General features: G+C 39.4%; 1 protein-coding gene across 4 annotated transcripts in view; it reads left to right on the top strand.

Annotated features, from left to right (window-relative positions):
- The window catches only part of LOC139155268 (kremen protein 2-like), a 119613-nt gene that overhangs the window by 82168 nt on the left and 10512 nt on the right, over positions 1 to 26933 (top strand). For all 4 annotated transcript variants that reach the window (XM_070730389.1, XM_070730386.1, XM_070730387.1 and 1 more), the window contains 4 exons: positions 2382 to 2506; positions 8058 to 8211; positions 23188 to 23520; positions 25612 to 25740. In XM_070730389.1, the coding sequence (XP_070586490.1) occupies positions 2382 to 2506; positions 8058 to 8211; positions 23188 to 23520; positions 25612 to 25740 (741 nt within the window). The remainder of the gene's footprint in view (positions 1 to 2381; positions 2507 to 8057; positions 8212 to 23187; positions 23521 to 25611; positions 25741 to 26933) is intronic.

A 26933-nucleotide genomic window follows, 5' to 3' on the forward strand; every position in this document is an offset into this window, starting at 1 on the left:
CATGTGGGATCAGCCAATGTTGGATGAAAAAGTTTGGTCCACTCTAACATGCTAATGGAATTCTCAGAGATGGCATGTTGTGGTTTTGTTTTTATTATGGGAGAGCCAAGAGATAGGGATGAGAATCCACTCTTGGTCAGTCAAAGACAGTCTTCCAGGATGTGTGTGGGTTTTTCCTTCTGCCACCCCCTTTTCAGATTTTATATTTATCTATTTATCTATTTATCTATTTATCTATTTATCTATTTATCTATCTATCTATCTATCTATCTATCTATCTATCTATTTATTTATCTATTTATCTATCTATTTATCTATTTATCTATTTATCTATTTATTTGCAAATCTAATATTTAAGTTAATTTAAAAAAAACCACACCCTTATTTAAGAAACTAATCATACACACAGACATACCATGCATAAATTTTATAAGCCTAGGGGGAGGGAATATCTCAATTCCCCCATGCCTGACGACAGAGGTGGATTTTAAGGAGCTTACGAAAGGCAAGGAGGGTGGGGGCAACTCTGATCTCTGGGGGGAGTTGGTTCTAGAGGGTCGGGGCCGCCACAGAGAAGGCTCTTCCCCTGGGTCCCACCAAACGGCATTGTTTAGTCGACGGGACCCGGAGTAGGCCAACTCTGTGGGACCTAACTGGTCGCTGGGATTCGTGCGGCAGAAGGCAGTCTCGGAGGTATTAATAATAATAAGAATAATAATTTATTAGATTTGTATGCCGCCCCTCTCCGAAGACTCGGGGCGGCTCACAACAAGCGATAAAACAATATTGTACAGGCACAAATCTAATATTAAGAAAAAAACTAAAAATCCCTATCAATTTAAAAAACCAAACAGCACGTATTCTGATCCAATGCCATGAAGGGCTTTTTAGGTCATAACCAACACTTTGAATTGTGACCGGAAACCGATCGGCAACCAATGCAGACTGCGGAGTGTTGGTGTGACATGGGCATACTTAGGGAAGCCCATGATTCCTCTCGCAGCTGCATTCTGCACGATTTGAAGTTTCTGAACACTTTTTAAAGGTAGCCCCATGTAGAGAGCGTTACAGTAGTCGAGCCTCGAGGTGATGAGGGCGTGAATGACTGTGAGCAGTGACTCCTGGTTCAAATTGAAGTATGATCAACCAGGGCAACTTTGAAATGAAAGAAACAAAATGCAGCTGTAGCCTACTTGTCAGTTTCAACAGCACTAAACTCTAAACCCAATACATCATGAAAATAAATTTGAATGAAATTTTCAAGAATCCTGAAAAAAAATACAGGAAAACAAAAAAAATACAAGAGGAAAATATTTTCAAAGAAACCGTAAGGCAAAAGTTTGCATTAAATCTATTGTATCTGAAGAGCATTGGTTTCAGGATAGCTGCCTGATGCAAAACAATATGGCAGTGTTTCTCAACTTTGGCAGCTTCAAGACGGGCAGACTACAGCTCCCAGAATTCCCCAAAACTAACTGTTGTGAATCATGAGGTCAGTTTGTATCGCAGGTAATAATAATTAATGATAATACTGTAATAATAATTTATTAGATTTGTATGCCGCCCCCCTCTGAAGACTCGGGGCGGCTCACAACAATAACAACAATGTAACAAATCTAATACATTAAAAGAATTCTAAAACCCATTATTTAAAAACCATACAACACACTCATACCATACATAAATAATATAACCCAGGGGCTCAGCTTTCCCATGCCTGACGACATAGGTGGGTCTTTAATAGCTTACAAAGGGCAAGGAGGGTGGGGGCAGTTCTAATCTCCGGGGGGGAGGTGGTTCCAGAGGGCCGGGGCCGCCACCGAGAAGGCTCTTCCCCTGGGGCCCACCAGAGGGCATTGTTTTGTCGACAGGACCCAGAGAAAGCCAATCACTGACTGCCTTGTTTGGTGACTATTTGAATTTATGACAGTTGAAAAAGAAAAATAGATTTGCAATCGATCTTTGCATTTAAAGCTGCACAGCATCCCATGGTTAAGTGGCTGCCATTTGTGAGCTACACAATCAGCACAATTTTACACAAGTAAAATTAATGGAGAATGCGAAAGCGATATCCCAAGTTGCAGTCATGCGATGTTTAAGTGAAACATCACATGACTGCAACTTGGGATTTGACCATTGTGGCTTGTGTAATGATGGAAGCAGAAGTGTTACATCGCAAGTTTGAGACCTGTATCATAGGCCTAGCACAATCACGTGACTTTTTTGCTTAATGACTGTGGCACTTATCTATAGTGCTGCAAATCCCAACTATGGTTGGTAATTGAACACTACTCGTAGAGTCCTAAAGTTGTGTAGCGCTGTGATACCTTCCTGCATAAACATTCACAATTTCTACCCACATCCTTCATTGTTTCTTTCAGTGCCCAGCTATGTTGGCTGCTTCCTGGACTCTGGAACTCCCCCAACACTAAGTGGAAGCAGTGGCACCTCCACCAAGCTCACGGTGCAAGTTTGCCTCAGTTTCTGTCGCAAACGAGGCTATAAGGTACAACTCTCTCTTTCTTATGTGCAACTCAGGAGGACTTCACATTGTTCATTGAAGAAATTGCTTCAAACAGCCCTCCCAACATGGTGCTTTCTACGTGTTAAAACTACATCGCCCAGAATTCCCAGGCAACATGCTGGCTAAAAATTCTGGCCTGAACAGTCCAGTAACAATTAGCTGACATTTGTTGAGAAAAGAAGTCTTGTAGATTAATCTCTCTATATAAAAGCAAAAACCACTCAAACTTAATAATGAAATGTCCAGAAACTTGAAATTCTCCACATATGTTCCTCTTGGCTTCTAGGTGCTCACTAAGAAAGGATTTTTCAAAATGACTATTGTAGCATGAGTATTTCTTATTATTAACAAGCTCTGATGCTAAGGAGTTCTAGTCCCGTTCTCCTCACTTAAGAAGGAATCTGATCCAAATGCAAAACATAAGCTGAGGAGTTTCAGTTTCACTTTTACTTTCACAGCAGCAAGCAGCTTTACTGCAGAACAGTTGAGTTAAGCCACACACAGATCCCTTCCTGTCTTCTTCTTGCTCAAACAGCAAACACTGTTTGAGTTTCCTAATATTTCTCAACTGACTCACACACTAACAGTATGCTAGCCAGATGAATACTAATGGATGCTAGTAGGCATAGACATAATTATTATTATTTCCCCCCCACAGTTCAAATGAATCTGTTCCTTCTACTGTAACACCAGTTAAAGGCAAAAGAGACAAAAAATGCAGGAAAAGATTTACAGATGTGATTAGGAAAACACAAGCAAGGGAAGCTGCTTATTTCCTCCCATGGCCTGTTCTATGTGGCATGCTCCAGAGTCAGTTCACCTGACAGCCTGGTCATCCTCCAGCCAGAGAGCAAAACCAGGAATGTTTTTGACAGGAACAGAAACATAGCTTACTATTTATCAAGCCCTGTCACATAGTTTCATAGCGAAGCATGGGTGTTTAGCTAGTATAAAATAATAAATAAAAGTCAGGGAAAGATTCCACTAAATTCCCACTTTCTACTCGTTAGCCTAGGAAAAAAGTACCAGTGAAAAGGATTTCATTCTTTCTAATCTGCCATACTGAAGATGTGTGATGCAACTCTGGGCTTGTTTTTAATTTAAATATAAAATCATGACGTTGTTTCAAATACTGCATGCTTTTAAATTTGTCTTCCCTCGTCTGACTTGGTTTGCAAAGCTTTAGAAGTCTAATTTAATGGCTTTAACATTAATCTATGTAAGAATGTATCCTGGTTCAAAGAGATACAAAGCAGTACTGTGGCACAGCTAATAAATTTAATAATAATAATAATAATAATAATAATAATAATAATAATAATAATAATCTAATAATAAAGTGGGACTGGAGACTATTAGGAGGTTATCAATACAGAATTGATGGATTTATGTACTGATTTATAATTATTGATTAAGAAAGAAATTTGGAACACAACAGAGTTTAGTGACTACAGAATAACAGAGTTGGAAAGGACCTTGGAGGTCATCTAGTCCAACTCCCTGCTCCTTAAACCATATCAGACAAATGATTGTCCAATCTGTTCCTTAAAAACTTCCAGTGTTGGAGCATTCACAACTTCAGTCCTTCCATTGATTAATTGTTCTGACTGTCAATAAATTTCTCCTTAGTTCTAGGTTGCTTCTCTCCTTGATTAGTTTCAACCTATTGCTTCTTGTCCTACCTTCAGGTGCTTTGAGTATAGCTTAACTCTCTCTTCTTTGTGGCAACCTCTGAGATATGACACTCCTCTCATGTCACCCCTAGTCCTTCTTTTCATTAAACGAGACATATCCAATTCCAGCAACCGTTCTTTATATGTTTTAGCTTCCAGTCCCCTAATCATCTTTATTGCTCTTCTCTACACTCTTTCTAGAGTCTAAACATCTTTCTTATATCATGGCAACCAACACTAGATGCAATATTCCAAGTGTGGCCTTATCAATGCATTATAAAGTGGTATTAACACTTCACGTGATCTTGATTCTATCCCTTTGTTAGTACAGCCTAGAATAGTATTGGCTTTTTTGTCATCTGCAGCACATTCATATTTAAGTCATTGACTATTAATAGTCAATCACTATTAAGTCATTGATTTAGATTTATTAGATTTATTAGATTTGTATGCCGCCCCTCTCCGAAGACTATTAAGACTACTTAATAGTCAATCACTATTAAGTGATTGACTATTTCTTGGTCCTGGAACCAAAAAGCTTGAGTTCCTTGAATAAAAAAACATCTGATAGAGAAGCTCCATTTGTAATTTCAACCTCTTTTTCATTTGTACTCTTAATGCCCTATTAAAGTAGAGCTCTCATTAAAGAACACTATGACCATTCTTTTTTTTTCTATTAATGGGTAGCCAAGATGGCTCATCTCATATTTCAGCAAATACTATCAAAGCAGCTATAGAGGTCCTGCTGTTTACTGATCCTCAGTTTTTAATAAAGTGCTATCTGTTTAATATTGATATATGGATAGTTTATTTGCCAGATTTTCTGAATTGATCTTAACTCCTGGGCCTTGAGCAGCTGCCGCATGATTTGATGGGTAACAGTGCATATCTTCATGCCATAAAAAGCTTTCCCAGTTGATTTGTTTGCCGATTACGGCACCATCAGCATATGGGAGGCAACCAACTCTCCACCCTTCATTTGAAATTTATCTAAAAAAAGCAAATAAAATGATGACCAACATCCCAGAAACAGAAATTCAGGATCCAAAAAAATCTTGACAGACTTGAACAATGGGCCCCATCCAGCAACATGAAGTTTGATGTGGAGAAAAGAAAGGTTTTACACTTAGATAGGAAAAGATAAATGTACAAGTACAGATTAGGTGAAACCTGGTGCACAAACAGTAACTGTGAGAGGGAATCCTAGTGGACAGTCACATTAAAACACCCCGGTAGTGTGTAGCGGCAGCCAAAAAACTGAATACAGTGTTCCCTCGATTTTCGCGGGTTCAAATTTCACAAAAAGTCTATACCACGATTTTTCAAAAATATTAATTAAAAAATACTTCACGGTGTTTCCCCCTATACCACAGTTTTTCCCACCCGATGACGTCATATGTCATTGCCAAACTTTCGTCTGCCTTTAATAATTTTTTTAAAAAATAAACTTTAATAAATAAACATGGTGAGTAATAATCTAAATGGTTGCTAAGGGAATGGGAAATTGTAATTTAGGGGTTTAAAGTGTTAAGGGAAGGCTTGTGATATTGTTCATAGCCAAAAATAGTGTATTTACTTCCGCATCTCTACTTTGCGGAAATTCGACTTTCGCGGGCGGTCTCGGAACGCATTCCCCACAAAAATTGAGGGAACACTGTATAGTATAACCCTTGATTGTATAAACAAAGGCATAGAATCAAAATCACGTGAAGTATTAGTACTGCTTTATAAAACCTTAGTAAGGCCGCATACCTGGAATGCTCAACCAGTTTTGGTCCCCACATTGCAAAAAAGATGAGACTTTGGAAAAAAGTGCAAATAAGGGCAACTAAGATGATTAAAGACCCAGAAGCTAAAACATGAAAAATGGTTGCAGGATTGGGTTTGGCTTATCTAGAGAAGGACTAAGGGGACATGATAGCAGTATTCCAGCATTTGAGAGTTACTCAAAAGGAGGAGGTCAACTTATTTTCCAAAGCACCAGAGGGCAAGACAGGAAACAATGGATGGAAACTAATCAAGTAAAGAAGCAACCTGGAATTAAGAAGAAACATCCTAACAACGAGGACAATTAACCAGTGGAAAGCTTGCCTTCAGAAGTTGTGGATGCTTCATCATTGGAGGTTTTTAAGAAGAGATTGGATAGTCACTTGTCTGCAATGGAATAGGATCTCTTGCTTGAGAAAGGAGTTGGACTAGAAGACCTTCAAGGTTTCTTCCAGCTGTATTCTGATTGATTGATTGATTGAACGAATCTCAGAATAAGATAGAGTTAGCTTACATGGAAGGCCTAAATCCTGATTTTCTTCACTTGCTCTGGGCATGTGTCCTCACTGATCTATTTTTCCCCCTTTTTTGGATTGGCCTTTCCAGTCTTCTCAGACAACTGATGGGAGTAGAGTAGACACATATTATCCCCCTTCTCTATTTTCATCCCATCCGCCCAATTCTTGGCACCCCGTGAAACAGAGCTCAGCCATCAAACAGCATTTGTTTTGTCGTTCCAGGCTATCAGTTTTTATTAGCGCAACAAATGCACAGTTGTTATCCATTTGTCACACTTGGTTGAGACGGCTGCCCTCATGGTTATGCTTCTGTTCTGGGGATACTGAATTTGAAGATTAGTCTATTTTTTTTTTAATACCTGGGAAAGCATTATTTAATCTAGTGACTTGATTATGGTCCCTGTTTAAGCTTTCTCATTTGGAAATAGCAAGAGTTTGGGGCTCTCATAGGTAATTTTGGCTCGTAGGTAATTTGGGGCTCTATAATCTTCCATATTCCCCATCCTTCTTATTTTATGGAAACATAAATCTGCTGGTATTACTCTGCATAATTGCTCCATAGAAAGCAAACCATATCTTTTGCCTCTAAAGTGGATAACAGGCACAACAGTTTATCATGCAAATACAGTCATAGAAACATAGAAGACCTCCTGGTCCATCTAGTCTGCCCTTATACTATTTCCTGTATTTTATCTTAGGATGGATATATGTTTATCCCAGGCATGTTTAAATTCAGTTACTGTGGATTTACCAACCATGTCTGCTGGAAGTTTGTTCCAAGCATCTACTACTCTTGCAGTAAAATAATATTTTCTCACATTGCTTTTGATCTTTCTCCCAACTAAACCTCAGATTGTGCCCCCTTGTTCTTGTGTTCACTTTCCTATTAAAAACACTTCCCTCCTGAACCTTATTTAATCCTTTAACATATTTAAATGTTTCGATCATGTCCCCCCCTTTCCCTTCTGTCCTCCAGACTATACAGATTAAGTTCATTAAATCTTTCCTGATACGTTTTATGCTTAAGACCTTCCACCATTTTTGTAGCCCATCTTTGGACCTGTTCAATTTTGTCAATATCTTTTTGTTGGTGAGTTCTCCAGAACTGAACACAGTACTCCAAATGTGGTCTCACTAGCGCTCTATAAAGAGGGATCACAATATCCCTCTTCCTGCTTGTTATACCTCTAGCTATGCAGCCAAGCATTCTACTCGCTTTCCCTACCACCTGGCTGCACTGTTCGCCCATTTTGAGACTGTCAGAAATCACTACCCCATAATCCTTCTCTTATTAAGTTTTTGTTAGCACAGAACTGCCAATGCAACACTCCTTATGGTCTGTAAACCATGATTTATGGTATAGCACGTTGAGCGAACCTAACCAATTTGGCTGATTCAGTAAACCACGATTAAATCAGGCACGGCTTTCAGTCTACAAGTATGTCATAGGAAGTCTTGAATTTGTCCTATCCTTGTTTCCTTGTAAAATTTCACATCCCACCGTTTTAGCCATGTAATTAAAAAGAGGACGCCATCTTAAATCTTCCTTTATTTTCCTCTCCCTTTTTTGAAAAGTTTGCTGGAGTAGAAGCTGGTTATGCCTGTTTCTGTGGCCATGAAGGGGATATCCGGCATAGCCAACAAGTCAGTGCTGTGGAGTGTGATCAAGTCTGCTTTGGCAAGTCCAGCGAACTGTGTGGAGGAGATGGCCGGATCGGCATATACAATGGTAAGTGTGAGACTGCGCGCACATATCTTCAATAAAAGATGTATTCGGTACAGCCAAAGGCATACAGATGAACCTTCTTTCCTCTGCATATTAGAAATTGAAGATCATCCAGTGTAGTTGATTGGGTTTAGAAATAACTTCGGTACACTTTTAGAAAGACAGAATGCAAGTTATCTTCTGATTCAAGGATTTGTCTAGTTGACGGGGCCTGGAGAAGGCTGACTCTGTGGGACCTGACCGGATGCTCGGACTCTTGCGGCAAAAGGCCGTCCCGGAGGTAATCTGGCCTGATGACATGTAGGGCTTTATAGGTCATAACCAACACTTTGAATTGTGTCCGGAAACTAATCGGCAGCCAATGCAGTCCATGAAGGGCTGGAGAAATATGACTATGCCTTGGAAGGCCCATGACCACTCAACGTGGCTGCATTTTGGACGATTTGAAGTTTTCGAATACTCTTCAAAGGTAGTTCCCTGTAGAGAGCTGTATAGGATGGCAGATAAAACCCTTGCTGAATCCATCACACTGGCATAAGATAAGTTTTAACATGGACACTGCCATGGAAATGCTGCTTATATTTGGAGGGGTAAATTGATGGCTATGGAGAAGAGGGTCAATGAAATTGAGTGGGATGAAATCCCGAGAAGGGACATTCATAGATTGACAGGCATCTAAGGCAAGAAGGATAGACAAAGTGAAAAAATGACAAACACAATGTCACGCTATTATGATGAACTCTTTTGTGTGTATTGTGTGATCTTACACACATGTGCAAAAGGAAATGAGCTTGCATTGTTGAAGGTGCACCTTTGTTTTCCTCATTTAAGAGGACAGCCTCCAACCCTGCAGACTCTTCTGCGTAAACTGATGCTGCAGCACAACACTTTAGTACCTGGGATTAGAAAATCTCCATTGTTAACGATGCAGGGTTGTGCTTGAGTTCATATTTTGCCCTAGCAGAGAGTGTACTTGCAAGTTTCATTTGTAAGTGCCATAACCCTTATTATAACTACCCTGTTTCCCCGAAAATAAGTCACTCCCGAAAGTAAGACATAGGAGAAGTTTCATAGAATTGCCTAATATAAGGCATCCCCTGAAAGTAAGACATAGGAGACCTTTCATTTCGCAACATTCCTGAATAGAACATATATAACAATGCGACACTGCTGTCCAAAAATTGCATCCCCAAACGCTGCATCAATTAGATTTAAAACACATCCAATACGCATCCAACATGCGGCTGCGTGTTTGGATGCATTCTTGCTGCAGCAGGATACAGGATACAATTAATTGAAAAAAAATAAGACATCCCCTGAAAGCATAGTTCCCTCTAAGCTGAGCAGTGAGCAATCGCTCACTTAAAAATCATCATCAACTTAGAGTTTTTCAAACCTGCCCAGAAGCCGAGAGGGAAAGTGAGAGGGAAGGAGAGAGAAAGAGGAAGAGAGAGAAACAGATAGAAAAAAGAGAGGAAGGAAAAGAGAAAGAAAAAGAATGGGAGTAAGGAAGAGAGAAAGAAAATCAAAATCTAGTTGGAAACTAGCTCAAGTATTTAAGTGGCATTTTGATATTGATAGAGTTGCCCTATTATGAGCTCACTGTTATAGACACACAGTACAGTATTTTATTTTGAAATTCTCTGAGGCAAAACAGGGTGGGTTTTTTTTTATTTGTTTGTTTGTTTGTTTGTTTATCTATCTATCTATTTAATTAATTAATTAATATTTCTGTGCCGCCCAGTCCCAAAGGGACTGCCGCTCAGACACTATACTTTTCCGCCCACCCACCCCAAAAAATTAGAGGGAACACTGCCTGAAAGTAAGACATAGCACATCTTTGGGAGCAAAAATTAATATATGACGCTGTCTTATTTCCAGGGAAACACAGTAGGAAGGACATTTTAGGAACGAGCTCTTGCACATTTTTGGGTATAGGAGAGAAGGATGGTATTTTCTTTGGCCGTTGGCTATAATTTGCTCCCTCCGTGCTAGTTTTATATTCTCAACATCTGGAATGCAGTTATTTATTTATTTTAACTAGTGTTACTTTTCAAAAACTTTGTTTTGCCTTCCTGTTTATTTAAGATGCAGCTGGGCTCTTTTCCTTCCTGATTTTGACTCTGTCAAAGGCTGTTCGCAGCTTAGTATCATTTCCATTTTAATTAGTTTTTAACAACCATAGCAAGTTGGGATCTACCACTATGCAGGAGCTCCTTTTACATGTGAGGCGGAGCACTGACAGTTTTCCACAGTACAATTGCAACTTAAAAGGCACGTGACCAACACAACAAGGCAGTGTTTGCTTTGTTTACAATATGTTCGTGAGATGCACACTGAGTTATTGTGGGAGAAGTGGGAGGTGCTAAAAAGGGTCGTGTGTTTTTTATGACTAATAGCTCTGTAATTGCAAACTCCAGCTTGGCCTTTTAAATCTGTTTTTCTCTTTTGAATTGTTCTTTGTTCCTTTAAATTTAATAGTTCTATTTGAAAAAGAAAAAGAAAAAAACCCCTCCAGCTCAACAGTATTTTCTAGAGGCAGTTTGATGACGACCGCTGCTATCTATCATTTCTTTGAATTTTTTTTATTAATTTCTTAGATTATCTTTCTGTGTAATTTCTTTTCTTTTGTCCTTTCTTTCATCTAGCCAATTATAAAATTTTCCCCATATCTTATAATATTCGGGGTCTTCTTTCCCTTCTAGCTTTTTTGACAGCCTATCTGTTCTGCCAGGCTCTCTGGTAGGAGCCTCCTGAAAATTCAAGGGTACAAATTTCAGACACACACACGTTTGAAAATTCAAAACAATGTTCTTTATCACAAAATTCAAAATAAACTAAGCACTCTTTTTGTATTACTCGTCCCAAAACAACCGGGTAGTCTGTACAATTTCCCTTAAGCAGTCATTAAGTACTTAGCTAGCAGCTGTGAAGAAACTTCTTCCAACGAATTGAGATACACACACACAAAGGTGTGAAAAATTGGTTTCAAAGGCATGAAAAATCAACAAAGTCCAGAAAGCAGCAACACATGATTCCTGAAGAACTGCGATCAGATACTCTTTCACAACAACCAAACCCACGGGCTGATATTTATAGCAGCAGCCCTAATTACTGGAGCCCCACCCAACCACAGGTAGCCTCATTTTCTCTTGTAATAATCCTTCAGTTGTTGTCTCCTATGCATCACTCTACGCATGCATGGATGTGTCATTGATTCTTGTTCAGAATCCAAGGATGATACAGATGATTTATCTCCTCCTGGGCTGTCTGCCAAACTCCCCTCTTCCCTTTCACTCATGCTTCCTTGGTCAGAGGAGGCTTCGTCGGCAGATTCCATCGGGAGCAAAACAGGCCTGCGACATGTGGATGTCTCCCCCACATCCACCTGCACATTCCTTGGGGCAGGAGCTGGGCCAGAGCTAACCACAACACTATCCATCTCTGCACAATCCATCACCTTTTTAATTATCATCCCTTCTTCTGGTATTTCACTGTTCTGGATTTCCACTGTTGAGCATATACTATCCTTGCTGCTATCAAAATGTGAATAATCAAATACTGTACTTCTTTTTTTAAATTTCTTATTAAGAATACCCAATAAGTATGATTCTGGTTTTTTCCCCATTTCTTCCTTTGTTATTTCTTTTATCCATTCCTCCACCTTGTTCCAATATTTTTGACTTCTGCATTGATGATGTACCCTTTTCTTTTTTACACTTCCAACATAACGAGAAATATTTGGGAACATTTTAGATAATCTTTCTGGTGGCAAGTGCCAATGATAGAACATCTTGCTATCTATCATTTTCAGAGTCATCTGCTTATCCTGCTTTCATTTTTATACCCTCACCCTAGTCTAGTCAATTTTACATGTCTTTGTCAGTTTTACTATGTTAACTAGATAAAGACGTAAAGACCCCCAAATATCCTAAAAGTAAAATCAATAGTACTGCTTTGAAATATCATGTGTCATGTACAAACTTTTCGATTAAAAAAAATAAAACCTAGTCAGAATGGTGGGAGGAACAGTTTTGATTAAAAAAATAAATGAACAGGACAGTTGAATCCTTCTTTGCATGGTTTACCAAATTAAGCAGCTAAATTCACCCAGTTCTCCTCTTCCTTTCCCTTTTAAACTTTCTCCTAAAGGAGAAAGAAGAATGGAGCATTTTAAGTGGAGGAAGATCTCAAATTTTGCTATGTAGTTGTCCCAGGTGGACTTTTCTGGGTCGAAGGGATCGGGAGCTTGTCTGACAGGCAGGCTGTCCATGGTGGAGGATCGTAGGTTCAGCCGTTCTTCGTCGCCAGTGAAGAAGACTGAGGCAGTCGGTTCTTTAAAATTCTTTATTTGGTTCAGCAGGAGAAAGCTATTTGGGAAGTGACTTCAGCTTAGAATGCGACTGACTGTAACAGTGTCAGAATGCTCCTTATATACTTTTACTTTCCCGCCTAAGCCCAACTGTCAATGTTTCAACCAATCAGAATGCTTAATACACATTCAACTTATTTACATTGCTTCAATGCATATTTAACAGAAATAAATCCACCTCTTTCCTTTCAAATTTTGCCTCTTCCTTGCTTCCTGTTTTCCACCACGTCTCCAGGTGATATTTTTTTCTGCTGGGGTGCCTAGTTGGCTCTACAACCAATTGCCTGGGACGACTTGTTCTGAACCCAAATGGCCACACCCACGTGGTTGGATTCACCTGGCCACACCCACCCAGCAACGTCCATCTGGTAGCGTCCAAATGGCTATGCCAACCCAATCATGTCCACCTGACTGCCGTGAGTCGCCCCATTCCCAATACAGATAGTCTTTGATTTAAAACTATGAATCAGACCAGAATTTCTGTTGCTAAGCAAGGCAGTTAGTTAAGTGAGTCAAACTTTATTTTATGACTACTTTTGCCATGTTTTTAATATTCATCCGGATTTGACTTGGCATTTCAGCTGGGAAGGTCACAAATGGAAATTACATGACCTCAAGGTAATGTAACCAACATAAAACATGCCTAATATAATTATGTTGGAGAAATATATATATATGTACAGTACCCCGAAAAAAAGGTAAATGTAACCATTGTAGATATATGCCAGTTGCCAAGCACCTGGATTTTGATCAGATGACTGTAGAAATGCTGGGTCTTGTATGTGTGAGGACTGATTATAAGTCACTTTTTTCAGTACCATTGCAACTTTGAATGCTTGCTAAATGAATGGTTGGGACTCAAGGACTATGTGCACTGTCGGTCTGGGATACATATTGTAATTGAGCTTGGAATTACTATCAGGAAAGAGGTATGACTTACATCATGATACCTTCACCCTGCTTCTGTCTCAAGAGCTGGAATATATTCTTGATCAATCCCTTTGCCTGATCATTGGAGACTCGTGAGTTGTTTACTATATAAATAGGAAAGGTAGCTTAAGGTGATCCAGGTATTTCACATTTAGTTCCAGATTTGAATAGAATTAGATTAAATTAAAATAACTCCTCTTGGAGAGTTGTCCCCCATGCAACTAGATTCAGGAGAAATTAATGTCCGATTCTGAGGCCCAGGTGACTCCCTAAAGAACAGCAGATTTTCTTCAGTGTCATTATCTCTGACAGCATTCTGATATTAACTCAAATATGCTTGTGTGGCTGCCTAGGGGATTAAAAAGAGGCCAACAGGGATAGAATAGAATAGAATTTTATTGGCCAAGTGTGATTGGACACACAAGGAATTTGTCTTGGTGCATATGCTCTCAGCGTACATAAAATAAAATATACATTTGCCAAGAATCATGTGGTACGACACTTCATGATTGTCATAGGGGTCAAATAAGCAATGAAAAAGCAATATTAATAAAAATCTTAGGATACAAGCAACAAGTTACAGTCATACAGTCAACATGGGAGGAAATGGGTGATAGGAATGATGAGAAAAACTAGTAGAATAGAAGTGCAGATTTAGTAGAAAGTCTGACAGTGTTGAGGGAATTATTTGTTTAGTAGAGTGATAGCGTTCGGAAAAAAAACTGTTCTTGTGTCTGGTTGTCTTGGTGTGCAGTGCTCTGTAGCGACGTTTTGAGGGTAGGAGTTGAAACGGTTTGTGTCCAGGATGTGAGGGGTCAGTAAATATTTTCCCCGCCCTCTTTTTGACTCGTGCAGTATACAGGTCCTCAATGGAAGGCAGGTTGGCAGCAATTGCTTTTTCTGCAGTTCTGATTGTGAGTGAGTAGAACATACCTTCGTCCAGCTTTTCCACAATCAGACAATCTAGTTGTGCATCCTTTTCAGTGGCTGAAGATATTTAGCCACATTTAATCTCATTCTGCTAGTAACAAGTCAACTGCCTGGGAGAGAATGGCTCCAGTTGTCAAGAGTGTGCTACTTGGAAACCCTTTTCCTTATGAACAATTGTTAAAGGTAGTTCCAGGTAGCCATTCTCTGACTGAGCATGCTGGTTGAGGAAAACTGGGAATTGAAATCCTCACATCTTAAAGTTGAGAAACACTGCTCTAAACAGCTAGTACCTGAGTGTCTTCCTAACTTAGAATCCATCAAACATCTTTTTTCTGCCTTCCAAATTCATTGACAGACAACTCAGGAGCTCTTCAGGCATATCAGTCATGGCAATGAGTTCCCACAAGTGATTTGCAGTGCTGGAGCTCTATGGAGGTTTGGATGAACTGTTTTTCTATGCATAGAATCTTGCCTCTCCACTTGGCATTCGCTAGGAGGTGTTTTTTTTCTTCTTCTTCCATTCAACTGTGTTTGACTTTTAGAGATTGCCTGGACAAGCCCATACAGTTTTCTTGGCAAAGTTTTTGAGAAGTGATTTGCCATTAGCATCCTTTGTGCATTGAACCTAATTTTGGACAGCATCTGGAAGAAGGGGAAAGAGGGGTCAGATTGACAGAAGCAGGGTGAAGGTATCATGATGTAAGTCATACCTCTTTCCTGATAGTAATTCCAAGCTCAATTACAATATGTATCCCAGCGGCCGGTTAGGTCCCATAGAGTTGGCCTTCTCCAGGTCCCGTCAGCTAGGCAATGCCAACTGGCGGGACCTAGGGGAAGAGTCTACGGAGAGGGGCAGCATACAAATCTAATAAATAAATAAATGAATGAATGAATGAACGAATGAACGAACAAACAAACAAACACATAAATAAGCAAATAAGCAAATAAACAAATAAAAATAAATAAATAAATAAGAAAGAGCCTTCTCTGTGGTGGCTCTGGCCTTCTGGAATCAACTCCCCCCAGAGATTTGTACTGCCCCCACCTTCCTGACCTTTTGTATGGCTTTAAAAACTCACCTTTGCTGGTAGGCTTGGGGATGTTGCGTGTTGCACCTAGCTCCGCTAATGATTGGAATGTACATAGCATGAGTGTGGATGACTGTTTCAATATATTGGGTTTTTAGATCTGATTTTTAAATTTAGATTTCTTACACACTGTATTTTTGTACCTGTTTTGTTGTGAGCCGCCCTGAGTCTGCGGAGAAGGGCAGCATAGAAATCTAATTAATAAATAATAAATAAATATAAGTCAAGGATTACTATACTTGTATTGATCGTTTTTTCCCAAGCCCAAGCCTTTTAGAGACTACTCTAGTCCTAAATTTTCAGGACTGTTAATATGCCTGCCTCGTTTTAACTAGAGCCTGGATGTTTTTTTGGTACTTTCCCCTTTTATCGTGTAGGCTGTTTCTCAATTTGGGGAGGAGAATTGCATCTCACGTTGACTGCTTCTGCATGCCAACATTGGTCTGTTTCCTCCTGGTTGAGAAACCCAGATCTAATGGATTTTGCAACCTTATCGGTGGACCCAATCTTAATTCTCCTAGCAAGTTTCACCATACTTCAAAACTGCCCTGCAACATTTTTCCACCTTCTTTAAGAAGTTTCCACACAAGGGCAGCCAGCACCCTAAAGCATTATGCTGACTTTGAGAATCTATATGTAGAGGGGGGGAAATGTATATACAGGTAGTCCTTGACTTATAACAGCTTATTTAGTGACAGTTCAAAGTTACACCGGCACTAAAAAAAGTAATATGACCATTTTTCACATTTATGAACATTGTAGCATCCCCCATAGCCACATGACTTATAGTCAGATGCTTGACAACTGACTCACATTTATGAGAGCTGCAATGTCCTGGGGTCATATGATCCTGTTTTGCAACCTTCTGACAAGGAAAGTGAATGGAGAAACCAGATTCACTCGATAATGTGTTATTAATTTAATAACTGCAGTGATTCACTTAACAACCGTGGCAAGAAAAGTCATAAAATGGGGCAAAGCTCATGTAACAATTTATTTCACTTAGCAGCATAAATTTTGGGGTCAATGGTGGTTGTAAGTTGGGGACTATCTATAAAAGGAGTTTTCCTTAATACCAGTAGTTTAGGGATGTTTTTCGAAATGCCCAACCACAAAACCACATACTGTGTATGGGAAACAAGAGGGTGAGCTTAGCAATTTAGGTTTTGTTTTTCTCCCTTTCAGCTTGACTTAGAGGCAAGCGGAGTTTGTGGCTCCTGGAACTACTATAACTCAGGGCACAGGTCAAGAACAAATGGTATTTTTTGTACTCATCTTTTGATTAATTTGAGGGATTGGCTTTATGCTATTCCTACTTGTCCTCAGAGTTCCAAGGAGTGGAACAATCTCCGGTCTGTTTCCAAATTTAGTGGGGGTGGAAGAATGTGACTGGGAAATAGAAATAGTAGTAGTAGTAGTAGTAGTAAGAAGAAGAAGAGGAAGAGGAGGAGGAGGAGGAAGAAGAAGAAGAAGAAGAAGAAGAAGAAGAAGAAGAAGAAGAAGAAGAAGAAGAATTTTTTTTAGCAGATATCAGGATCTTAAAATCAAACTACAACGACTCTGACATAAACCAGTACAGGTGGTCCCAGTAGTAATCGGCACACTGGATGTTGTGCCAAAAGAAGTCTCAACCATCATTTGAAAACAATAAACATTGACAAAATCACGATCTGTCAGTTGCAAAAGGCCACCTTATACGAAAATACATCACACAGTCCTAGATGCTTGGAAAGTGTTCGCCTTGTGATATTGTGATATGAAATCCAGCATATAAATGTCATTTGCTGTTTATTACTGTTTTTTGTGATGATGATGATGATGATGATGATGATGATAATGATGATGATGATGATAATAATGATAATGATAATAATAATGATAATGATAAGTGGTTGAAAATGAGCAAGCAAAACTACTGTGGGACTTCCGACTTCAGACTGACCGAATTCTGAAGCATAATACAGCAGACATTGTGATTGTGGAGAAAAAGAAAGTATGGATCATCGACATCGCAATCCCAGTAGACAGCAGGATTGAGGAGAAGCAGCTAGAGAAATTAGTGAAATACGAAGATCTAAAAATCGAGCTGCAACGACTCTGGCATAAGCCCGTGAAAGTGGTCCCAGTGGTACTTGGCACGCTGGGTGCAGTGCCAAAGGATCTCAGCGAATATTTGAAAACCATCGGAATTGACAAAATCTCCATCTGTCAATTGCAAAAGGCCACTTTACTGGGATCGGCAAACATAATTCGCTGCTACATCACGCAGTCCTAGGTGCTTGGGAAGCGCCCGACTGGTGATGAAATATGAAATCCAGCATAGTGATCTTGTTTGCTGTGTTGTACTGACATAATAATAATAATAATAATAATAATAATAATAATAATAATAATAATAATAATACAGAGTTGGAAGGGATCTTGGAGATCTTGTAGTCCAACTCCCAGCTTAGGCAGGAAACCCTACATCACTTCAGACAGATGGTTATCCAACATCTTCTTCCAGTGTTGGAGCATTTACAACTTCTGGAGGCAAACTGTTCCACTGATTAATTGCTCTAACTGTCAGGAAATTTCTCCATAGTTCTAAGTTGCTTCCCTCCTTGTTTAGCTTCCACCTATTACTTCTTGTTCCACCCTTAGGTGCTTTGGAGAATAGGTTGACTCCTTCTTCTTTGTGGCAGCGGCTGAGAAATTGGAACACTGCTATCATGTTTCCTCTGGTCCTTCTTTTCAGTAAACTAAACATACCCAGTTCCTGCAACCGTTCTTTACGTTTTAGCCTCCAGTCCCCTAATCATCTTTGTGGCTCTTCTCTGTATTCTGCACCCCACCTAGCTACACCTACTGAAACATGGGGTCTCAACATCCTTTTTACATCATGGCAACCAAAACTGAATGCAGTTTTCCAAGTGTGGCTTTACCAAGGCATTATAAAGTAGTTATTGTAAATTAACTCTTCACGTGTTAATTAAGAACAATTGATTCTCTGGAAAAGTTCTGTAAAATTGAGGCAATTTAATCAAACACATGTACATCCGATCAAAGGAAGCTACCTAAATATGTAGAGTATTATTTTATGCATATGGTTCTGCTAAACGGCTGCATTCCTGGGTTCCACCTTCCTCTTATCTCTGAGGTTGCACACAGAAATGGATTAGCTTATGAAGCATAATTGTTAAATCTGAGCCAGCTGCAAGATATTGCTTGCATAGGAAAAGATCCAACTGTTCGTGTAGGTGGTTCCTACCTTTGGCCAGGTTATAACAACTCCATGATAGTTGGATGCAATGTTTAATACACCCTGTTAATTGCTTTTAGCGTTATGATGTGGGATGTAGGACTGAAGCTGTTGACAAGCTCAATTCAGATCTAAGTTCAGCCAAGTGCTTACTGCTTAGCCTTAGGCAAGTTGCTCCCATTCAGCTTTCACAAGCCCTCTATAATCATTAAGGCTATGCAGCAATCCAGGTTCAAAGGTCTACACCAGTGATGGCGAATCTTTTTTGGTTCAGGTGGCAAAAGGGTACGTGTGTGCATGATAGCATGCATGTGTGTGCCAATGTCCATAATGCATTGCCCTTCTCATGCACACAACCCCCCGCACTACTGCCCTGCACCTGTGCCCAGGTTTCACTGAAACCGTCAGACTTCCAGTAGGCCCGTTGGGCTGTTTTTCGCCTCCTGAATCCTGGGGATGCCGAAAAATGGCCCAACTGGAAGTTTGGAAACAAAAGGAAGTGGAACTGCCCTACTACTTACCTTCATATAGTTGCAACTAGGCCTTGCACACCTCAGCCCATTTCTTCTGCAACCGGGAAGGCCCATGTAGCCAATCCGGAGCTCTGTTAGGCTTTCAGAAAAACCTTCCTGGGCTGGCGCAGCAGGTAGAGTGCTCTACTGCTGGCTACTGAAGCTAATTGTAGATCTGTAGGTCAGCAGTTCAAATCTTATCACCAGCTCAAGGTTGACTCAGCCTTCCATCCTTCCGAGATGGGTAGAATGAGGACCCGGATTGTGGGGCCAATATGCTGGCTCTGTTTTAAAAAGTGCTATTGCTAACATGTTGTAAGCCGCCCCGAGTCTGAGGAGAAAGGCGGCATAAAATTTGAATGAATGAATGAATGAGTGAGTGAGTGAGTGAGTGAGTGAGTGAGTGAATGAATAAATAAATAAATAAATAAAAAGCTAGCTAGCTAGCCTGACTACAACTTCCCAAAGCAGAAGAAGTTCCTGAATACATGATTGCTACTTGTGATTGTCACTGTCGAATTCCGACAAACAATGGGGAAGCCAGCAGGAGGTCTCAAATTTTGCGTGCATGACAACAGGACATTGCAACCTTTGCAAGATTCATCAAACAACAGCAACTGGGATTGTCAGAACTGCTATCACAAGTCAATGTGGTCATGTAGCATACTTTACAACGGAGTCACTTAGCAACAGAGTTTCCAATTCCAATTACTATTGGTAAGTGAGGAGTCACCTATACAAACCTCTATTTACTATAAAAACCTTACTTACAACCACAATTGAGCCCAAAAATTTATGCTGCTAAGTGAGAAATTGGTTCAGTGAGTATTGTCCCATTTTATGACTTCTCTTGCTACCAGTAGTGAGTTCCTACCGAAACGCATAGGGATGCTGCACTGGTATCAAAAATAGAGCTGTGCATGGAGTTTCAGGTGCCTTGTATGCACATGTGTGCATCCCAGCATGGTTTTACTTCTGAACATCCGCAAAAAGCAAAATCTCAAAAGGGGACGTGCTCGAGAAAGAGATTTTGGCAATTTTTTGCTTCTGCGCATGTGCAGAAGCAAAAAAAAGTGGAAAACTCGCACATGTGCATGTTTCCTCACAAGATTTTGCTTCCTGTGCATGCGCAGAAGTAAAACCACACGTGGATGCACACGCATGCACGCACACAAGTCACCTGAAGCTGCGCATGCAGTGCACTGGTAGCAGCGCTAGGAAGAATCCACGTTGCCACGTTGCAAATGAGTCACTGCAGTTCTTAAATTAGTAACACAGTTGCTAAATGAATCCGGCTTCCCCATTTGCTTGTCAGAACCATCATAAATGAGGGTCGTTTGAATGTAAATCATGTGACCATGGGAATGCTGCAACAGTCATAGGTGCGAAAAATGGTTGTAAGTCACATTTTTTCAGTCCTGTTGTAACTTTGATCACTAAGAGAGCTGTTGTAAGTCGAGGATTACCTGTATCAAAAAAGAAAAAATTATTGGGTGAAGCTCTGTGCTCTCCAGAAACAAAGACGAAAAGGCCAAGAGGCTAGTTACTTTTTTCTCCAGAAAGTCCAGAAAAAGATTCCACTATACTTCAATTTCAATAATCAAAGATTGTCTGAAAGAAAATCCCCTGGGAGTTTTTATTGAGGACAATACACTTTGGGTTTTCCTGGTTCTAATCTAATTAGACATTTTTTGGTTGATCAAAACTTTTCAGTATTATCAAGTTTAAGATATTTTGTCTGAAGTAACAAGTTATATTAAGTCATTATGTGGATTTCTCTCTAAACCTATTTTGAAGGTAGGAAAGTGTTTATATTTTGATACACAACCACACATAAAAATGTGCTAATGATGAACTATCCAAATTTGGAAATAGAGAAGAGGATCTTTAGCTTGAATGTCTGGGCCAAACAAAGGATAAATGCCTTATGTCAGTTGATTTTTAGTAGTTGCTTTAAATATTTTGAGAGATTGTATTCTGAATATGGTTTACCCATAACATCTGTTTGGCAGTACATATTGTTGAAACATGTACTGACAAAACAGCACAATCCAGATGCTTTTAGCAGTTTTAGAAGTACCTGGAGTTTTGAGATCCTTAAGAGATGCAGCACTTAAAGGGAACCCAACAATTCAGTTTATATGGAATTTAAAAAATAGAAGGAAGGCTAGTTTTAATTATATATCTGTACTATGGAATGAAGAACTGGAATATCCAAATTTGGAAAAATAAAAGGGTGCAGGTTTTTTTAAAAAAAAATGTAAACATATATTATTATTATTTTTAAGAATTTAAGAAATTCAACAGAGCATATTATTTTATATCTACCAGACTCCTTAAATATTTTTTTAAAAAGTTGGACATTAGATTTTTCTTTTGTACTGGCATTATAAATATTTTAACAGTATTTTGAGAAGAAATGGAATGTAAATGGAATATATGTGTGTGTGTGTGTTTTCTGTTGGATATGTGAGATATATATATATATATGTCACATTTTTTTTTGCTGAATTTGAAAATTAAGGGAGGCTAGGATAGATCTATTTTGGCCTTATTTTGGCCTCATCAGCTAGCCATACCCACTGGGACTTGAACCTGCAACCTTTGCCTTGTAAGGTAGAGAATTATCCTCTAGACTACAGTATCCCATCCCTTCAGCTCTGCACCAGGAAAGGTTACATATTTTTGTGTCGAATCACCCTGGTGTATTGAAGGAACATCACAGCTCCTTATTTGCCTCTCGGCCCAACCCAGGGCTATTTCCAAGGCAGTTAATTTTATTGATAGCCGACAATTCTACCTGTATGTGTCACATGTTTTTTTGCTGAATTTGAAAATGAAGGGAGACTAGGATAGATTTATTTCGGCCTTATTTTGGCCTCATTAGCTAGCCTTACCCACTGGGACTTGAACCTGCAACCTTTGCCTTGTAAGGCAGAGAATTATCCTCTAGGCTACAGTATCCAATCCCTTCATACATCATACATACATACGTACGTACGTACATACATACATACATACATACATACATACATACATACATACATAAATATACTGTATTCCTAAAACAAGGAATTTTATATTTTATGAAGATGTTTGGCTGTACCCTAAACCTAGGGCAGATGATCTTATATAATTAAAGATATTAAATTTACAATATGAGCCGGGGTGGCGCAGCAGGTAGAGTGCTGTACTGCAGGCCACTGAAGCTGACTTGTAGATCTGAAGGTCAGCGGTTCAAATCTCATCACCGGCTCAAGGTTGACTCAGCCTTCCATCCTTCCGAGGTGGGTAAAATGAGGACCCGGATTGTGGGGGCAATAGCCTAGCTCTGTTAAAAAAGTGCTATTGCTAACATGTTGTAAGCCGCCCTGAGTCTAAAGAGAAGGGCGGCATAAAAATTGAATAAATAAATAAATAAATAAATAAATAAATAAATAAATAAATAAATAAATAAATAAATAAATAAATAAATAAATAAAGAATGGATTCAGGATATGAGTCTGTTATCTATCTTTAAAATCTTTTTATTCTAAAAGTAAAAAGGCAAAGCAATATATTTCTATATGATCTATATTTAATGATAAACTTAAAGACTGAAATAATTTCATAGCAACATGAAATGGATTTTACATGCATTTGGATCTTTTAAAATCAACTCTTTTTTCCCCTGTTCTGTTACATTTTGTTTATTTCCAGCATTATACAACCTACAAAGTTTTTGTAACTTAGCTATTAAATACCCTTTTAGGTTGATGTTGCACTTCTTTGTATTTCAGTATTTGTTTTTGTTTTTTTAATTTAAAAATATCAAATTTCATAACCTGAAGATGAGCTTGATCCATCAGAGGCTTTTCCTTTAATATTGATTGCAATTCTGTTCTGATTTTTCTCCTCCCATCCCAGTCTCCATGGGGGCCTGTCAGGGCAACTTCAGTGATCTGTCTGGAGTGATCTACTCTCCGCAGTTCCCGGATGACTATGAAGCCAACAGCAACTGCAGCTGGGTCCTTCATCCTGCAGGTTATGATTCTATAGAGCTCAGCTTCCGGATCTTTGACGTGCGTGATCCAAATGACCGCCTAGAGGTCCGGGATGGACACAACAATCTTTTACTGGCCCACTTTGATGGGCGCCGAAGGCCAGCTGCACCGCTGCTGTTCCCCACGGACTGTATTTCTCTCTCCTTCCAATCAGACCAGTTTCTGCAAGGCCAAGGTTTTGCCATCTTGTATCGAGGTAGGCAGTGAACTGGCTTCCTGGATGATGCGGTCACCTGACTAAAATGTTAGTCAGGTGACCTCTAACTTACATGATGATGTTCCATAGGAGCTCTTTCTCCCTCCACTCCCCTTCTGTCTCCCAAGTGGCCCTATCTACAGAGGGGGATAGGGGAGACCATCTTAGGAAGACAAATTAAGTCAACTTTTCAGGCAGTGTAACCATAGATACCTTTGACCTACGTGGTGGATTGTTTGTATTTACTTGCACTAGTGACATCTTACTCTTGCACTCTGGGATCAATCCAATGCCTGTAATATTTTCCCCTTGTGCTTGTTTTCCCAATTAGTAGATTCTAGAGCAGGGATTGTGAACCTATGGCACGGGTGCCACAGGTGGCACGTGGAGCCATATATGCTGGCACGCAAGCTGTTACCCCAGCTCAGCTCCAATGTGCATGTGTGTGCCAGCCAGCTGATTTGTGGCTCACCCAGAGGCTCTGGGAGGGCATTTTTGGCTTCCGGAGAATCTCCAGGGGGATGGGGAGGACATTTTTGCCTCTGGAGCCTGGGGATGGTGAAAAACAGGCCCACTGGGCTTACCAGAGTTTGGGTTATGGGCTGTTTCAGGCCTCCAGAGGGCCTCCAGAGGGTGGGGGCAGGGGAGGCCATTTTCGCCGTCCCCAGACATTGAATTTTGGGTGTGGGTACTCACCCATGCGCAATAGCACACGTAAACACACTTTTGGCACTCGAGGAAAAAACAGTTTGCCATCACTGTTCTAGAGCTATATGTGTTAGGGACATATTTCAGGATTCCTTGAGAAACGCCAGAAATCTATTGTACCCAAATGTATTGCTACCTGTTCTGTATGAAAAATGTTTCTCAATCAATGTCCCTAAATTTTTTAATTACATTTTTTCTAATTAACATTTTTACATTTAATTACATTTTGTAATCTCCCCAAAGGGTTAATGTAGGGCACATCCCTTTGAATCATTCGGTAGCCCCAGATCAGTAATCTGGCTATGTCCCCCAGAGATCTCTTTTAATAGAGATGGCCAGAGCTAAATTTGCAAAATTAGGAGGCACAATTGTGCCAAGCTTTCACAAGGTATGGTCTGGTCTTTGAAATGAGTCATTGGATCAGTAGTTATCATCCTAGTTACAGGTAAAAATACTATATACATCTAAATATTCACATTTATAGGGCCACTAATTTCAGTGGGGAAGAAAAGCTAAATTGATATACAGTATTGTGCATTGAGAAAAAAAGGTCAGATGGCCATTTTACTGTTGAGCACCTCCCAATCTTCAAGACTCTTTGATTTATCCAGCTTCTTTTGCACTGAAGGTTTTGCTTTGTTGGCTGATTTCAATTCTTGTATTTTATTCAGCCTTTCTCTAAAACAGCAGTCCACAGCTGAAAAATGGGTCTCTGTACAGTATAGGGAAAATTCTAGGGATTCAAAAAAGTTACTAATTTACTGACCCCTCACATCCTGGACACAAATTGTTTCAACTCCTACCCTCAAAACGTCGCTATAGAGCACTGCACACCAAGACAACTAGACACAAGAACAGTTTTTTTCCTGAACGCCATCACTCTACTAAACAAATAATTCTCTCAACGCTGTCAGAATTTTTACTAAATCTGCACTACTATTACTACTAGTTTTTCTCGTCATTCCTATCATCCTTTTCCTCCCACTTAGGACTCTATGACTGTAACTTATTGCTTGTATCCTAAATTTTTTATTAATATTGCTTCTTCATTGCTTATTTGACCCCTATGACAATCATTAAATGTTGTACCATATGATTCTTGACAAAAGTATATCTTATTTTATTTACGCTGAGAGCATATGTACCACGACAAATTCCTTGTGTGTCCAATCACACTTGGCCAATAAAATTCTATTTTAATCTATTCTATTCTAATGAGCTGCATTTGTGCAATCTGCCCTTATTACAGCTCTCATCATGGCACAATTGTTGAGGCTGGTGTTACTGTTTAACATATCAGGAAAACCTGAGATTTTTATAAGAGGTTAAGTTGAACATCGGCTTTAAAACCCTTCATGATTCATGACTCTGATTTCCTTCCAGGATTGAAAGCTTCCTCGGTCAACTTACGGACCCTTCCAGGGGATGGATCCCATCTGACCCCTACCTCTTCTGATTGGCTGAACTCAACCTGGACCTACAGTGCCAATGACTCTGCCATTGGAGTAGGAGGTAAAGGACTAGATTGGAAGAAGCTGTGAAGCTGTTATATGTTATATAAACAGATTATTTGACACTGTAGATTTGCCCTGGACCAAGGAACCCTTGGAGCGATTCTAGTTATACCTGCTAAGAGAAGTGGGAACCCCTTAAATTAACCCCTTAAATTTACAATATTTGAAAGAGGGGAATTTAAAGTAGAGAATTCATTCTCGAAGTGAAATGTACTTAATTTCCCCCCCTATCTGTTTCTTTCTGCTGAATCTAGGGTGAGCCAACTGATGGCATGCATCTTCAGATTCATTTTTTAGAAGAATCACCAGATCACAGTGCTTAAAACTACCCTTGCCTGGTTTTGCTCTCAAAATGTGCATAATAGATGAGGCATACATAGGTTTAATCCACTTTTTTTTTTTTTTTGCATTTTTAAAGCCTTCCAGGCTTGGAAAAATGTAAAGGGGATTTCAATCTTTTCTCTGGTGACAGTATATAGGCTTTATTTTACATGTATGTTTTACATACATACATACATACATACATACATACATACATACATATATGTAGATTTCTTGAGAGTTCAGTTTTTTCCCTGTGTAATATTTTGAGTGCCTTCACGACGTTTCGGCGAAATCACATTCACTATCATTAGGCAACTTTGAGTATAGCACAAAGCCAATAACTTCAGCCTGATGATGGCAAATGTGTATACACACACACACACACACACACACACATAAACCCCCTAGGTTTATCCAGAGCTAAAAATGTTGCCTGTCCATCTTCCCCTTGTCATAATTTTATTCAAAAGAAAATTAAAATACAAAACTCCCCCCCAAAAATCCAAAAAAGGACAAAAAATATAAAACAATCAAGACATTTAAAAAGTCCATCAAAAAGATGTTTTTTAAAAAAAGAAACTCAACACTTATACACATATTATCCCTTCTAACTGAATACTGATTAATACATTAATACATCCTACCCATCTTCTAAGTCAGTGTTTTCCAATCTCAGCATCTTGAAGATTTGTGGACTTCAATGTTCAGAATTCCCCAGCCAACAGTATTTGGCTGGAGAATTCTGGGAAAAATTGCTTCTACTTACGAACTTTTCTACTTAAGAACCTGGTCAGGGAGCCAATTAAGTTCTTAAGCAGAGGTACCACTGTAATGTATACCTAAAGTTTCGCATTTGTACCATTACTG

This window comes from Erythrolamprus reginae, unplaced genomic scaffold, assembly GCF_031021105.1.
Source record: "Erythrolamprus reginae isolate rEryReg1 unplaced genomic scaffold, rEryReg1.hap1 H_1, whole genome shotgun sequence".
NCBI lineage: Eukaryota > Metazoa > Chordata > Lepidosauria > Squamata > Dipsadidae > Erythrolamprus > Erythrolamprus reginae.